The sequence below is a fragment of the Cynoglossus semilaevis genome, chromosome 11 (assembly GCF_000523025.1).
Source record: "Cynoglossus semilaevis isolate Cse_v1.0 chromosome 11, Cse_v1.0, whole genome shotgun sequence".
NCBI lineage: Eukaryota > Metazoa > Chordata > Actinopteri > Pleuronectiformes > Cynoglossidae > Cynoglossus > Cynoglossus semilaevis.
Window position 1 is genome coordinate 5,676,832 of NC_024317.1, and position 17,515 is coordinate 5,694,346.

General features: G+C 39.6%; 2 protein-coding genes across 3 annotated transcripts in view; one reads left to right on the forward strand and one right to left on the reverse strand.

The window, feature by feature from the left end:
• Window positions 1-443: 443 nt before the first annotated feature.
• tmem183a (transmembrane protein 183A) lies at window positions 444-4,810 on the reverse strand. The gene is made up of 8 exons (XM_008320192.3): window positions 4,322-4,810; window positions 3,571-3,660; window positions 3,282-3,458; window positions 3,051-3,201; window positions 2,746-2,926; window positions 2,522-2,602; window positions 2,209-2,364; window positions 444-2,133 (listed from the first exon to the last, which is right to left on the reverse strand). The coding sequence occupies exons 1-8, from the start codon at window positions 4,383-4,385 to the stop codon at window positions 1,948-1,950; spliced, it is 1,086 nt and encodes a 361-aa protein (XP_008318414.1). The 5' UTR covers window positions 4,386-4,810; the 3' UTR covers window positions 444-1,947.
• A 1,169-nt stretch (window positions 4,811-5,979) lies between these two features.
• The window catches only part of ppfia4 (PTPRF interacting protein alpha 4), a 40,981-nt gene continuing 29,445 nt past the window's right edge, over window positions 5,980-17,515 (forward strand). The window contains exons 1-2 of one of the 2 annotated variants that reach the window (XM_025060279.1): window positions 5,980-6,358; window positions 6,559-6,846. In XM_025060279.1, the coding sequence (XP_024916047.1) occupies window positions 6,586-6,846 (261 nt within the window). In that variant the 5' untranslated portion in view covers window positions 5,980-6,358; window positions 6,559-6,585. Of the gene's footprint in view, window positions 6,847-17,515 lie in introns of both variants that reach the window. The other variant, XM_017036748.2, reaches the window with a different exon arrangement.

Sequence of the window (17,515 nt, forward strand, 5' to 3'; positions counted from 1 at the left end):
TCTTTAACGGGAATCAATGGCACAGGCTCTATATGAAAGTTCAACAGGTTTGTGAATCGTTTGGTTATTTAAAATTTTCAATATTTTCGACCTAAAAAATATTAGGACTGCGACTTAAAATTTAAATTATTTTATTAATTGTAATCTAATAATAGACATCCTGAAGTGTTCTTTATATTATCATTATTATTTATTGTTATAATTCCAGCCCCCGTTGTACCCTCGTAGAAGCAAAAGAGGCATTAACTGATGTCAACGGATTTACTGTTATTTGAATAGTTCAAATAAAATCAACTATAAATCAATGAATCGATATAATCGAACCAACATACTTTCCATAACTGCCTGAAACTGAGTCAATTTCAATTAAAAAAAAATAGTGCCCAATTTGGCCACATGAGGGAAGCAATATCAGAATTTCATGACAGCAGTAGTAGACCAGGGACATTTGACTTTAGCGGTTTTATTTTCTGTTTTAATGGCGTATCATTGATAACTATTGGAATTTTTACACAGTTACTGAAATCAATCACTCACCTACTGATAGCCACAAGAACAATTGTCTTCGCTGTCATGTTCTGACATTTGGAGTTAAACCTATGGCATATGTGATCAAACAATTTGTGCGCATACAAATTTAGAACAGAAAAAGCAAGACAAATGAACAGTAGTAAGGGGTGTTGCTAATATTATTAGTGGGATTTTATCCTTTATCTGGTCTGGTCCAGCAGTCATCAATCATGAGCAGGTCACCCAGGACCCTGGACAGTCTGCCGGACATACTTAAGGTCAATTTAGAAAGTCCAATTAAACAAATGTACCAGTTTTTAGCCTATGGGCACATGGAGAAAACACATGTACGAGAACTGGCAAACTCCCTACAGAATGACCACGAGTTACCACTTGTAATGCAACCAGGGGTGTTCTTGCTGTGAAGTTTGAGCACTAAAACACTGTGAACACATCAGTAGGACAATGATAAACACGTTTTGGCTTCTTAAATAACTTGGTCTAGATCAGGAGCTTAGCATGTAACTTATTGTCAATATCTTGCTGCATCAGTGAACAGCACTGTTATTAATGTCAGGTGAGGCCATTTAAAAGTACATTACATTTCAAAAAATATTTTTTTAAAGAAATAAAATGACAATTTAACAAAAGCACAAATCAAAGCCATGCAAAAAAAATCTCACTTAATTTTGAATGAACATTCAATTGTCTCACATTAGAGTTCAATGTTTTCCCAATGACCCACAATAAAACAAAATTAAATTGAATCATAAAGAGTCATGTAATTCACACCTTTCACACAGGTATTTATATATTACATACATTCCTCTTTACAATTAGTCTAAGGCAGGATTATAGTTACCTGTGTGGGCATTGGCATGATTTTTATAATCAGATCACAGACATGTAGAGCCCACTATTAGAACGATACTGGATAATTATGTTGTTGCCCCTCTAATGACTGGAAACACGAAAATGACTGTGTCAAGATCACAGGGAAAGACATTTGACTTTTAAATTACAGGCTCGTATTACTGCATGTGTCCAGCAGGGGGGTCGGTTATACCGTGACAAATCAAATGTCGTTTATTTTCTTTCCTCCTGTATTGTGACAGTGGTGATTAAAGTTGCAAAATCAAAATTAATTAATGTCTGTGAAACATTGGATTTTCACAGGTCACATCTTCATATACATATATATATATATATATATGTGTGTGTATATATATATATGTATATATATTACATAGAACAAGGCAATTTAGTTACTAGTTGCATTACTCTAAGTTGAATAAAAGGGCAAGACAATGAAAATCGGTGATAGATTAGACTTTTGTCCTTCTTGCTGGATCTTCCATTGTTTTTCTTTATTCCCTTTGTGCATGGAATGAGTAAGAGGTTCTTCAAGAAGTGTTCTACAGCAGAACAGAGTGAGGTCTAAGTGGAGTAAACAATGGGGTACTGTGGATGCCACCAGTCCATCAGCTTCACACTGTGTACAGGATCCAAAACGACCTGTGTCCCACTGTGGTCCACTCTCTTCCTACTCTTGTGGTGCGGTGAATCCGTGAACACCAGACGAACGCGATGGTGTCTCATGTCTGTGCTCACATTGATTGTGAACTGAAGTGAAGGACAAATACTTTAGTGGGTGTAAAAAGTGAATTAAAGTTTATTCAAAAAACAAGAAGTACTAACCAGGGTCAATGTCATGCCCATGACCACAGGGAAGTAAATGAAGTTGAGTGTGGTGACCTGCAGTACGTAGCAATCAGAATCAGGGTTTCTGTGGACTTCCTCATATTGTCTGGGCAAAGACAAGGACTTGACACAACCATTCCTGATGTGTCTCTGCTGTGATGGGGCAACCAGATAGATAGAATAATCACAAACATAGCAAAAAAACAATTACCTTATTAAAAGTTAAAGAAGAAGTCCACCATTTAAGGTTGCAAATGAACAAGTAAATTATATAATTTCTTTGTGTTTAATCACGAATGTTAACATTTACCTGTTTAACAAACTTGAAGTTAAACTCCCATAATGCCTCTGGTCGAGTCCCTGACAGCCTTTTAAATGAAAAGAGTAAACACTGCAACAAGAAAAAAACAAAATCAAAACCAAGATATTTCTAAAATGTCAAAGTTAGAAAATGTATTTTAAAAAAAAATTAGCTATACATTAGCCAATATTAAAAAACTTAAAAAATTAGCAGTATTATATCTATGGCGTTACCTTAGAGTTGAGCAAGGTTGTAGGTGTTGATTCTGGCAGGGCAGGAATTTTCGAGACACGCAAAGTGAATGGCTCATACAAATGGAAAAGTGAGCGAATGACACGGGCTTTTAGGCAGTGCATCACATCAATACAGTCTGGCTGAAGACGACACGGCAGATCAGCGTCCATCTTGTAGTGCCTTTTTGTGAAAGTGAAAATTGAAAGGCAAGAAGAAATGCATCATTAATCTCAATCAAGTTTAGATTCAGTTTTATGAGCCTGTGTAAAAAACATCACAATTTACCGGAAAGGAAAAATCTAACCTTCTATAGAGTCTTTTCCAGAAGGCTGCAGTGCAAGTGGCTGTCCAGGCATTTTTACAGATCAAAGCAAATCTGCAAACATCCTCTGGCCTAATGTAGGAGGAGAGCACTAACCAAATATCTACTGGATACTCCTCCCCTTCACTGCTCTCTGTGAAGAACGTATACACTGATCAACTTGACAGGAGATTTTCACTGATTATCTGATTTATAGATAAAAATCAAACAAACCCTTTCTTCTTTTGTTTTTCTTCTTAAGGTAAACTTTATTTTCATTTATTCCATCTTCTTCAGGGTCAAGGTCATCACTGCTGTCCAGAGTTTCTGTTGTAACTCTGCAAATCACTGCAGATGTGAGGACTTCCTCTACAACACCCTGGGACGCTTCAAGGCCGCAGAGTGATTTTACTGAAATAAATAACTTAATGAGTAAATAATTGGAATAAAATGATGGACTTAACACTAGGGACAGTCTTCTGACAACACAGACATAAAGACACAAGTACAGCCATAAATTTACCTTCTTTAGCAACTGCATTCACAACAGCTTTTTTCACCCTCCCTGACTTCACCACTGCTGGGTCGGCATCGGCATAATCAGCCACAGTCACTAAAAAAAATAAACCATCACATTTAACTTTTTTTTTAAGTTTATCAAAGTGTGGGATGTGGTCAAATTGTGAAGATGGTGACAGAAAAATAGTTTTTTTTTTAAATCAAGAATTAATTCAAGACATCAAATGAATTGCTTAATTAAAAAAAACTAAAATATGCATTGCATTTTTCAACTTTCTTTAAAATTTAGTATTCAAAAATTAATAATACAAACTATATCATAATCTTCCAAGTTTTAGAATTGAAGAAAAACCTTTAAGTGTGAATTAAAATGACGTTTATCTAGCTATGTGCATTTTATTCATTTGCTCGAAATAAATGTAATAAATCTTGCCAAAACGATAAGTGAGATACAGTTGCAGTGAGTATTTAAATTAAAGACGTATAATATTTGCAGGTGATTTTACAAATTGCAGCGTTCGTGTCATTTACATTTTAGTAAACATTTCCTTGTTCTGGCTAGCGTGATAAGCACTTTTTATAGCGTATTTGTTAACATATATTAGCAAAAAAAAGTGTATAGAGTTTTATATTTAACATGACCTCTTATTTTCAAGAAGCCTTTTATTCACAAATATTAGTAGCTATTTGAGAATCTACTAACTATGCTAACTGTGGGCAGGCTAATGTATCGCTGATGTAAACGCAATCCCCACCTGACTCCGAACAAACGTCACCAGCCTTAAACTTCAGCCGTTTTCGGTTCCCTTTCTTGGGCATGTCGACACCAATGATCTACGAACACTTAACGGGGGTGTGAGTCCTGCCATGTCTCAATGGCAACGTGAGGTGGGGAGAAAGAAGGAAAAATGAGAGAGAATTTGAAAAATGTTCCGCCGGAATCTTCAGCCATCATGGAATGACGTGATGTTAGACATCTCGCGAGAACTTGGTTGTCTGCGTCATCCTCTGTTTCTTGCCTATGGTGCTGGTCGGTGAACACAACTTTTGGTGCATTACCGCCACCGACTGGTGTGGAGTGTGGGCCTGGTACTGGACTTGTCACTTCCATTTTATAGGAAGCCAATGTGAGACATTCGTCTTCCTTATAGATGTGTTTTGAAATACTATTTTTCATTGGGGCTAGTTATGTAGTTCAACAGCGGGGCACTGTTGCCTTGACGGTTGCTTAGTGCAATGCTGCCTACCAACACTTGGGGTAATACGACACTTACTTTCATTTGTGACTTTAATGACGTTTCTTCGGATCAAAGTCATATTTTACAAATTAAAACCCAGTATATTCTATTAATATAAATATAATTAATAAGAATAATATTGTTGCCTTGATTATTTAATTTTTTATGCATCCCTTCCTGTTTGTATGAAACGCAATTGTTTCAATAGTGTTTTGAATGAAGTGAAGATTAGAATTCAGGCGAATAATATGACGTTGTCACACGTTAATAAGAGCTTGTCAACGCTCCTTGTTTGACCTGTATCAACCGCTAGGTGGCAATAAACAGCCATATAATAAGCACGATTGAGTGGCGAAGGAACGCTTTCATAGACATCTGCATGCAATGGGAATTTTTTTTTTACTGAAATCGTAAATGTGATCATGTAGAATGATTTGATAAGTTCTTCAACTACAGAAACCACGATGCAGTGTCCACGAGAAACAGAACCAAATATCTCCCTCCTCAGGAAACAGGGTGCACTGTACCTGTGATGATCATACAGGAATCTTTCTACTGCTAATCATATGAGTGAGGGCGTTTATTTTTGAAAAATTAATTATTGATTATATGTAGACATAAGGGTTATTCATGCATATTAAAGTAACAAATGAAAAATAAAACAAACTTGGTAAGAATTCAGTGTGACATCTCGAATGAGCTTCCAGCTAATGTGTTGGCCTTTGGTTTTAAATATAGTGTGAAATGCTAATAGGATATAAATTGGCCCTAAATATAGTGTGAAATGCTAATAGGATGAGTCTGCGCAGATGGAATCAGAAATAACATGTATAGTTATTAGTACTTTTACTCATAGTATTACTAAAACCAAAATAGTCAGTACAATTCTTTTTTTTCCCAAGCAATGTTGACACCAGGTCACTGTATGTTTTTAGTTAGTGTGTCTTACTAAATATTGAATAATATTATTGGAATTGGTATTACCTGCTATTAAACATCTTGATTCTTAACAAATTTAAAAATAAATAATAAATCTGAAGTATCACCAAGGTATTTAAAACTTCATTATCTGAACTTCTATTTTTTTAAAAAAGCTTTCTTGTTGTTAAGGGATGTTGAGTTAGGCCATCCAAAAATGTTACTCACAGCGAAGGAGGGTGGGGGGGACGAGAGAGAGAGAGAGAGAGAGACTGTGTGGGAGGAGGGAGGGGGAGTGAGCCTGGGTTCGTCGTTGGTGGTGAGGTTGGAGAGATGGACACGGAGTAGGCAGATGCAGATAACACTCGCTATCGATGTCTCGGGGAGTAAATGGACACAAATTAAACGTCACACTCCCTCGGATGTTGTCTTCGGATGGTCTCGGTCTCGGCCGCGGGCAACACCCCTCCAAACGCAGCCGTCTATCAGTGAGCTGTCAGTCACATCGCACCGGGATTTCTACATGTGAGTGCATGGCGCGCCGGGAAGGGCGGATCTGCTCGGTGTGTGAAGACACGTCGGTGTACATGGATGAAAGGTTGACCATCTTCCCCTCATTTCAGTGCCTCTGATTAGGTAAGGTGATGCAAAGCGTGCACGCGTGGCGCACGAGAAATTTATAATGGGAAGTAAGGCGCGCACGATCATCGGTTGCAAAGGGGCGTTAAAAGGCCCTCTTATCAGTTAATGTAAGTCTGTGCATCAGGCTTGTTCCCCCCCTCCCCTCCCACCCACCTATTCAAATTCCCAATCCTGACAGCGACACTGTCCTTTAGCGTTGCCCTAAGCACAGAGCTGGGAAGATGATGTGCGAGGTGATGCCCACCATCAACGAGGGAGACTCGGCTGGTCCTCCGAGAGGAGGCACCGGCGGCGTTCCAAACGGCTCGGAGCAGGAGGCCAACTTCGAGCAGCTGATGGTCAACATGCTGGACGAGAGGGACAAGCTGCTGGAGTCCCTGAGGGAAACGCAAGAGACCCTCATTCAGTCTCAGACCAAGCTGCAGGGGGCGCTGCACGAAAGAGACGCGCTCCAGCGGCAGATCAACGCAGCACTGCCTCAGGTGAGGAACGGCCGCCGGCCTCTGACGGAGGAGTTTCCAGCTGTCGGTGGGAGGGATGCTGCCGGGGTACATGCTGCTAGTGTTTTGGGTTGACAGATGAGTCACTATGACGTTGAAGTTGACAAGGTGGCTACAGACATGGAGTTTTTAGTGTTTGCTGCTTGATTTGTGCTGTGAATCGTCAGTTGCAGCTTCAATGGTTGTATTCTGAAAAGGAACAATGGGTCAAAATTATGTTACACAAGTTTGTGTCAAATATGTATATTCATTAATATATTAAAAAGTACCGACTGATTAGAGTTGATGGGTCGACAGCTGACAGACACCAGTAACACTCTGGACCAAATATGAGGTTTAAAACAAAAACAGTCCATGTTGCATTGTACTGGTTATGACATAACACAACACAACTGTCAGGTTTGTTCACATCGCACATGCCAATGTTTTGACCGTTAACTTCTTTAGAATGACATTACTCTGGACTTTTAACAACAAATACATACGTTTAAATCGAGCACAGTTTTCCTTAGACCAAACTCCAAATCTACATATCACGTACTCATGGAGGAACCCTGGAAGAACCTGTCTGTTAGAGAACATTCAGAACCATCTCCACACTTACAGTAGATGACTTACTTTTCTGCACTGAAATATCAGTATTAGCCTCCACTATGTTGAAAATCACAGTAGATTTTTGCATAATTCTCAGCTAGCAGGCCTGTGCTTCTGTTGTTTGCTAGTAACTAAGTTTAAGTAGAGTACTACTATTTACTTCAGATTATATATCTGTATATATCTCAGTGTAAGTACTGGAAAGCATTTAAAATGATAGGAATATACAAGAAAACACTTTAAAATCTCTCTACTATAATGTGGAGGATTTAAATAGGAAGTTGAAGACTTTGAAGTGGAGCGGACTGAGTAATAGGGTTAATAAGAGCTTGACTTTCAGAGATTTCAGGAAGATGAAAAAAAAATCCAGCGAGGAGGTGTAATCACCACTAGAGGAAAAAACCATGGCCCATCTCGCTGTGTTACCCTCTGACCCCCTTACTCTAAATGTGCGGCATGATGTCACACCAAAGTGTGTCTGTGTGTGCGTGTGCCTGCTCGTGTTTGTGTGTGCGTGAGAGATGGCAAGATGCTGACGTCGACAGCCTTACTGCAGCCTCGTGTGATAGAATCATAGCTGCATGCTAGTACCAGGCCCTGGGCTGCTTTTGCACATGTGCTTGTGTGTGTGTCCAAGCATGTGAATACGTATGTGTGTGTGTGTGTGTGCGTTCTGCTTGATTTAGGTTAATGTTCTATTTCTGCAGTGATGTAAGCGTTAGTGTTGCAGACGTAGACCTGGTGGACAATTTTGGAGATTTAATGACTGTCTTTTATTTATATGCATACGACTGTGGACACATACAGTACGTGCAAGCACACATGGCCCACACGGCAGTGGTCATTTTTTACAGCAGGATATTAAGGATGATGATGAAGATGATGATGATGATGATGTAGTTTTGCTTTTATAAATCCATTTTTCTGTTTCCATTGACGTCTGTCCTGCAGACTGGACGTGAGTAAAACACAGACTCACTGTGTGTGTGTGTGATCTCTCACGTTTTGGGTGTGAGGAATATATTAGAGCGGTGCTGTAGCGGTTGGCGATGCTGCTGACCTCACTATCTTATATGTGTCAGCTGAATCACAGTGAGGCTCAGCGTGCTCGTCGCTGGTGTGTTGTTTATGCCTTTCACTTCAATGCGGTGATACACCTCACCGGTTACACCGAGCCGCCACCGTGGTCGTAAGTTCAAGCCACATGTTTTGTATGAATGAAAGTTTTTGGTTTTGAGTCGTGGGTCGAGATGGAAATATTTGAAATGAGTTGAAATTTCCAAGCTTCCGACGCTTTCCTTTTCCCAAATAAACATTTGTTTTTTCACCTGTAATAGCTGTGTGTAATGTGTGTAATGTGTGAAAGAGAGAGAGTGTATGTGTGTTTATACTTTGTAATGTCTTCTGAAGGTTCCCTGACCACATGGGACTGGTCTGACCCAAAACTGTCACATTTTTTGCTCACTTTCTAACACTCCCGTCCTCTCTGCGTCTCTCTCTCCATCCCTCTCTGTCAAATATGGACATGGAATTCCAACTGTGCGACTCTTTGGTGTTGTAACTGTAAAAAAAAATGTCATCGTCCTGGCGTCAGATCTCACATTTAGGTTTGTCCCAGTAATTACTACGTACACATACACAAACGCATATGCCTCACACACACACACACACACACACACGGACTAGGATGGATATGTTCATTAGCCACAGAGAATAGGGTTCCAGATTAACATGTCAACCCATTACAGCGCATAATGCTTCTAACACGGCCCTCAGAGATGGGTTTGCCTATGGACAAATTACTTTTCAAACAGGGGGGGATCCCTACATAGGCTGCCATGCACACACATGTACACACACACACAAACACACATATACTTTCAGATGTATTTCATTATATTTCTGTGAAGCTAATTTCAGAATTCCCACATAAATACTGATGCAATTTACTAACTGTCGTTTTTTAGCACGCCTGTTAGCGTACAAAGACGGTATAGAAACCTGGACGGGGTTGCAGGTTGACGTGACAGTCGCAGGTTGACTGGTGTAATCCAGTTGTAGCCGTACTTCAATAATTGCCTCCTTTCAGGGGCGTGAACATGTCATTTCACTTTTGTTTGTGACCAGTCTGTGTATTGGTTCATCACAGGTGACCAGATTGGGTTGATCCATTCAGAGGTCTACGTTCAGATCATTTATTATTTTCAATTAATTTATACAATAATTTTTTAAAATGTATTTTCTAGTTTTTGCTGTACGTTTCTATGCTCATTGTGTACTGTTCATTGATCGTGTGCGCTGTGAGTATTTGTCGGGTCGTGTGGACACCTGTTGCGAGTCAACTCAACACTGGCTATTTTTGTCAGCATACAAATACACAAATACACACACACACACACACTGCTGCCATTCCAAAACAACAACTGCCTCGTGCTGTGAGGTGATCAAAAGCCACAGTGAACAACAATGGCTGACACACAACACATCTGAGAAACACTTTAAAAGAATACACACTGTCTGGTACCATTCTCGATCGGACAGAGTATTACTGTCCAGAATGACAAACACACTCGAAGAGTGGCTACAACAACAACAACGACAACGACAACAGTGCCACAGCTGTGTCCTGAGGGTTGTATAGCTGAGAGGTGAGGTGTCGATGCTGGATAAGCATGTTCTGTAAAGGCGTTTGATGCTGAGGTGCAGCTGATTAGAATCTGGTTATGATCCTCCTGTAGGTGAGCACTGCCTCTTAGTCACTTCCTGCTGCAGCTACTGCTGAAAATTTCCCTTTCTTGCTGGTATCTGGACTTTTGCCTTACAGCAAACCACCATTTCTTCAGGGGGACGTCATCATCATCATCATCATCATCATCACAGAGTAGATCTACTCCTGCTCTCTGTGCTGTGTGATTGACAGCCTCAACCTTCTGTTCAAACACTTTTTTCCTACTGAGACTCTCTTTTGTGGCATTTATGTTGGTACACACTGAAAAAACAGCTTTTGGAGATAAAAGCAAATGTTCTCTTGGAGCTACATGGAACTTCAACAGTCATTTTTTTGTCCTTGAAAAAGAGTCCTTGAAATGTCTATTAAGCCTATGGAAATTTGGCTCAGTATAAATAATTTTGGCAAACTAGGAATTTTAACGTCTCCTGCTATTTTGTTTACACATCTTGTTCAGCCAGTCATCATTTTGGAAAGAGTACACATAAAAACTGTAGTAATTTACATGTAAGTAGTAAGTATCAAACTTTATAGTATCAAACTTAGTCCTCTGTTTACATTTATACTTCATTGCACCGCCACATGATCTCTTTTGCAGTAATAACTAAAAAAACTCTCTGCACCAGGATAGGAAATTACTAAGGCTGAAGAAAAATTGTTAAGAATTTACCACCATTCTCCCTGGTCTGTGACAAAGCCAGGATTTTTGTTGATATAAAGGAAAGTAGAGCATGAAGGAAAGAGCAAGAGGAAAGATTATTTTCTGATGTTGAAAAGTTCTTCTCTTTTTTCATTATCTTTTTAAAAGTACCTTTGTGTCGTTCGGCCTTTGTCAGAATGCAGACAGACATTGACATTGAATTTGGAAATTCAAGTCACTGACAATTAAGATACTGTGCAAAAGAATTTGGGAAGTTTGAAGAGAGTTTTTTTTTTTTTTGCACTTTAAACAGGGTCACTACACACAATGACAAGGGTCTGGTCTGTTTAGTTGAACACAATGCTTATATTTGCAGGAATTGAAGAAAGACACACTAAAAGACACACCAAAGGCTTTGAGTGGCTGCCTTTTGTTTTAAGTTTTCTATAGCCATCTGCTGCCACCTAGTGGTAAGATACGAATACCAATAGTTGTGAATCACTGATCCGTTGCAACAATGCACACAGCAGTTAAACAAAAGACATATCGAGGTTGTTGGAGATGAGTGTCAAGGGTAGTTAAAGAGAAAAATAGTTTCAAACATTAGGAAAAAAAGTTTATGAAACAATAGCCAGACCTGCAATAATGATTGGTTTAATGATTAATGATTGGTTTGAGACAGAAACATTGTCTAAAACTAAGGTGGCTGAAGAAAATGACCAGGTCAGAGGAACAAGTTTGGAAGTTTGGAGTTGAAGTAAGAAAGTCATGTTTGGGATGTACTGAAAAATACAAAAATAGAGAATTAACGTTTTCACAAAACCAAAGGAGAAAGAGACGAACCATGACCTCACAATATTGAGGTGCAGCTAATTATCAACATGTCTAGCTCCCAGCAGGTGAGTGACATCACACCTTTCTCTCCAATCCTCGTTTCCCCTCTTAGGGCTTCTTAACAGCCTCACATCGTTCGTCAGAATCTCTCCCTCCTTAGTGGTTTCCTTCCCATTCCTCCCTTTTACTTCATGGGTTTATGTTCCATGTTGGCCAGAATTCATCCATGCACATCCAAAGGCTTAAAAAGGGTCAAACCATTTCTGCTCAAGGCGTGTGCACAGCTTTCAGGCCCCTGAGCCTTAATAGATTATCACTGTGTAAAGCTAGCCAGCAGCCCCCCCCCCACACTGCCCTGTCACACCATGGCTCCGGCACTCGTCTTCTCTCAGTACCATCTACGCTTTCTTTCCCCTTTCCCTCTGCTACTACCATCTGGCTCCCAGCACTGGGCACATTTAGCTCAGCCGGGCGCCAATTTGTCCCCTGGCTTTTTCAGAGAGGAGAGTGAAGGAGACAGGCATATGAAAAAGTAAGATGTGTCAGATAATAGGTCAAGAAAAGAAGAAGAAGAAGAGGAGGAGAATAATACTCGTCCTCACGGTGTGTGTGTGTGTACGTGTAATTGTGTGTTTGCATCTCGGAGATAAGAAAAGAAATGTGAGAGAGAATGATTCTTCTGCCCAGTAATGAGAGCAGACTGATTGGAGATGCAGGACCACCAGAGGGGAGGGAAAGAACAATGAGGGAGGGAGGTGAGGACAGAATCTGATAAAGAGGAGGAGGAACAGTGATGTGAGAGATTAACTTTTACAGCCAGAAGTTTTGCCCATAGCTGTACAATAACTGGTCTATTGGAACTCTGTCAGCTCTTAAAATAGAAGATAAAGCGTCAGCGGTGGGAGGGGCCGTGTTCAACGTTCAACTGGGTTTTTGGTGCAAAGACGGGTTATCAGAAGAAGTCTGTTCCCGGTAAGTCATGAAGCATCACTGTGTCTAAAAGTAGACAGAGACGTACTATTTTAAAGTAAAGCTGTAGAAAAAAAAGTTCTGTTCTGGTTTCAGTAAATACGTCCAGTCAACAATCCAAAAAGTTTTAATTATTGACAAAAAAAATCTAGACACAAGCCAAATGTGAAGCATTCACGGACAGGAAGTGGACCACACGCCGGTAGTTTGAAGGAAACTGAAGGACATAATCTGAATCTGATTAAAATATATCTCATCTGCTCTCATTTTTGAAATATTTCTGGGAACAAGGGAGGGAAAAATCCTGCATTCACACCACTCAGAATATATGATTCTAATACTACTGGTGAGCAGATGTTATTGGTACTGAGGAAATGGTGAAAGTGATAAATTTCTCACACTAAGTCAGCACTTTCTGGCGCTGTTGTGTGGCAGCTTAGGATAATATATTACACACAGCTACATATGCGCACCACCACTCAGCACACACAACGACTGCACACACAGTCAGGGTAAAGAAATATGAATGAGACAGCGAAATGTGGAATCAAGGCTGACCAGAGACACTGTGTTCTGGGCGTAGTGTCTGATACATGATACACTGACTTGCACCAACTATTTAGGGATGATTCAAACAGCACCAGTTCCTGATATATCCTGATCCTTCTAATAGAGTATTTTTGGTGCAGCTTCATCTGCAGAAAGCTCTTAGTTCGTCCCTGGTATGAAATCAAGACGCATTCATCCTGCACCACTACAACACACCTCAGCTCTCTGATGCAGTCTGCTGTTCAGTTGTACTCACAGACATGTGGTCTGGTGTAGACGCTTAAAACTATCAGTCTGTGTTGCTGAATTACAAATGAAGGATGTTTTCCATAATTAATGTTGAAAGAAAAAAAACAATAAGAATACAAGGTTTACATAGTTACTAGGGCTCAGCAGGTTAGCATGTTAGCATGGCATCGTGTTCACCAGGTGAAGTTGTCAATGGGATATTGTGCTGTCACAATAGACGATAGAAACATTTCCTGGACGTATTTACAAGTTCACACAAGTTCACACAAACATTATAAAAGTCACATTAACTAGGTAAGTTAGCAAACTAAGATTCCCTGTTTGAACCAAGGTTACATTTAATGGTCTGTGTGGTTGTAGTTAGACTAATGTTAATGACTATGGAGGGCTAACTGGACATGGAAAGGAGTCAGAAACATTGAAAAAAAAATGTCAAAACAACATAAAAAATACAAGTATAAAGGAAACAGATAATCACACAAAAATCACTGGAACCAGATAAAGTACAGTACATAAGTACTTTATATAAAGTATATGAAGGCAGCATATACACTGGTGGACACCTACGCTTTCTGCTAAATGATAGTAGTTCAACAAATAAGAGCTCTTTCACCCAAATCTGTGCTAATAATAGTGTGAGGAAACAAGGCAACAAAAGACAACTGTGAATGTGATACATGTAGAAAGGATGAAGACGCAGAGGAAGAGCCAGTAGTTAAATAAAGGTCATATGGAGCATACACACTTCCCCCCATTTCCGCTTGCATCCTTCCAGCCTCCCCCCTCTTCTATCCTTCGCCGCTCCTGTTTCAGCAACATCCTTTTGTCATTGTGATCTTTTCATGTTTTGCCTCCTTCTCCGATCTGATCCTGCATTTTCTCTCATCTCTCTTTCTCAGCCCTGCTTCTGTCAGCACCTTGGGTCTCTCTCCTCTCCTCTCTTCTCATTTTCATATTTACCAGTATCCATCCCCATTCCAATATAAGATCCATTAGTGTTAATTTGCATGATAATTAATTAATTCAATCCAAACATGTTCTGGGAAACTGTTTTTTAATGGTACTAATTGCCAGACTTTAGTTTTTGTTTTGTTTTTTGGCCTATTTATACTTTATAAGAGAATGATTTTTTTTATTATCTGATGCTGCTTTTGATGACGTGCCAGACATTTTTAGTTGAAGACAGATCTGAACTGCAAATAGGCTAAAACAAACGTCTGTTAAATGTCTATTAAGTCGTTCTTTGGGCGATGAAAGTCATGCACATTCAGCAGTGGTTTCCGCCTTTCACTCAATACTGTACAGAATGTCAGGCCCTAGTACTTTTATTCTGCTGCTTTATTTTTGGATTTTAAGAGAATTAAACACACAATTCTCCCTGAACATCAGCACAGAGCATTCGGTTGTGGCTAACTGCTTGCTAGCACATGGTTTACGTATAAATGTAACGTTTATTACTTCCAAATTCAACTACCTGTGGAGCAGGATTATAATCATGTGGTCGATCAGTCTCTAATATGAGTGAGAACAAGAATCACAACTCAGAAAAACCTCCTCAGTGAAACGCAACTCACCATTTTATTGAACCTGAGTGGTGATGAAAGTGACAGACATTTGGAATATGCGGAGAGGCTAACTGACACAGCAGCGGTACTGTATGATGCATCACTGATTAAAAAAACATTTACAACATCCCCGTCCTACACTTGTCTTTTTTTTATTTTCATTAATCTTTAATGAAACACCGTCTCCACTGTTAAATGGCAAAAGTGATAAAGGAAACGGAATGAATTGCCGTACAACTATGTCATAATATTTAATGCAAACACGTTCGTCCATAAGGTTAATACTGCGCTGTTTAAACAAGACATCAATCTTGTGCCACCTTCTGATTAAGAATTAATGCAGCACAGCTGCACTTGCTCATGATTGTCAAACCTACACAAACATCTGCTCGTATCCATCCATCTGGCTGATTTAGAGCATTAGACGTGACTCACCCGGGGGAACTCCTCATATAGGTTTTTTTTTTTTTTTCTTTCCATTCATTATCATGGGCAGATTGGGGCATCTAGAGAGTGGAAAGACGAATGTGAAAAGATGACGACATTGCTTTCAATGTCAAATGATGGCAGTTTATCTTCACAGCAACGGCGTCATCATCATGTGTTTGTCTGCGTGCATGCTGGGTAAGCACATCCACGGTACTCTGTTGTATTTATCCTCATCAGGTTATTTTTATTCCTGTCAGTTGGCACAAATTACTTCTCCTTCCCTGCCATGGACAAATGACATCTCAACCTTCTGGTGCATCATAATAACACACGCTGTACACAAACACACACACACACGTGCAGACTTCATGCATTACTCCAGCGGGAATTCATCACAAAAGCAGTTGGCGCTTGTTTAATGCTGACCCAAAGGAATATACGTCAACCCCGCCAATGTTCCCTTCTCACCCCGAGGGCACGACGCCAATCAGCTCTGCAGTCACCTACATTCACTGACACACAACATAAGCTAGATTCAGATCTACAGTCTGTCCTTTCACACATTATTATTGAAACACACGGATAAATACGACTCTGATATGAAGCCGACCTGGACTTTCTCAACAACAACACAGTGTATATCGTCATCACTACACGATTGCAGATACAGCGGGGCCCAGAGATACAGGTTTTCCAAGTTACAAGGAAGTAACTTTTGCAACATCGAGTGCTCACCCGAGCTCCGAGGAAGTAACTTTTGCAACATCGAGTTACGAGTGCTCACCCGAGCTCCATTTTTCCACTCGACTCTCTATATCAGGGGTGGCTGTTATGTTATGTTTTGGAACAGATTAAACTCATATCTGACTGTAACAGTCTATACAATTCTTCGACACTTTGTACATTTGTGTGTCGTTGTGCAAATTTTTGCAAAGAGAAAAAATCAGTTTGCATTCATTTCAAAATCCTCTTTCAGAGGCAGGAATATAAATTCAACATTGTATTGTTTTGGTTTTTCATTGCATTTAAGTCTTAACTGATCACACTGAGTCTAGTTTTACCGTTGACCATCTTCTGAGTCTTCAAATGTGAAAACTATGACATCATCTCAGACTGGAGGACACCTGCATCCTGGAAAAGCTGCACTTTAGGAACCAAATGGCCATGCTGGTTTTCTATGTATGATTTATGAGTCGAGGTCATGGGTGTAGATGTGCTGCAGTATGAATCATTTCAGAATGAACTAGTTTAAAGCAGTAACCAGGATAATTTTATCCACTGGGCGTAACATGATACTGCCATGCAGTATGTGAGGTATACAATATAGAGATGATGTATACAACATGTCACGGATATTTTTGTCTCTATTGATAAGAGTGTAGCGTGAGAAGAAACGGAACTGGAGCGACATGCAACAATTTAAACATGAGACAGCAGTAGAATATAACTGAGCAGATCGAAAAAAGAAAAAAAATACAGAGACACCACAGAAGAATTTACTGTGACTGCCATTAATGTTTTCTTTTTATTTTGTGACAGAAAAATGTATCGTTGCAGGTGTTTTTGTGAGATAACATAAATTCAAAATGTTTTCTCCAATATTTTCTTAAGTCATATTTATGTTCAGAATATAAACGTTTGAATATATGTTTTACAAAATGTACATCATAACATTATATCCACGTGCATTTATATATATATATAATAGCACTTTGCCATAGAGCTACATGCATAAATAAGGCTCAGTTTAAATGAGTAAATGTAAGTAGATCGTATTGGTCTGATCAATTGAATAGTCAAAGTCTTAAGCCAAAACAGAATGTGCAGACTGTTTCAGCAGACTGTATGTGATGTATTTACAGTGTGTTATAGGACCAGAGTATAAAGTCATTGGATTAAAGATTTGTTGTAAATCAGGAGGAGTCAAACACAAATTAGACAAAAGAGGACAAAACCGGACTTGGCTGGAGATGCAACAAAGAAACCAATAGATAAACTGGCCTGGAATCAGAAACTTCATTTAAATAACAACGGGGTCGTGACGGTGCTCGTCCAGACAAGGCTGCAGAAATGTGCTCGGAATTAAACCGGGCG

Bases quoted from the DNA above. Each gene is read 5' to 3' on its own strand.
- tmem183a (XM_008320192.3), bottom strand. From the start codon at position 4,385: ATGCCCAAGAAAGGGAACCGAAAACGGCTGAAGTTTAAGGCTGGTGAC. The intron at 2,603-2,745 runs GTAACGCCATAG...TTCTTGTTGCAG, and splicing joins CAACCTTGCTCAACTCTAAG to TGTTTACTCTTTTCATTTAA. The intron at 2,365-2,521 runs GTAAATGTTAAC...GCCCCATCACAG, and splicing joins ACTTCAAGTTTGTTAAACAG to CAGAGACACATCAGGAATGG.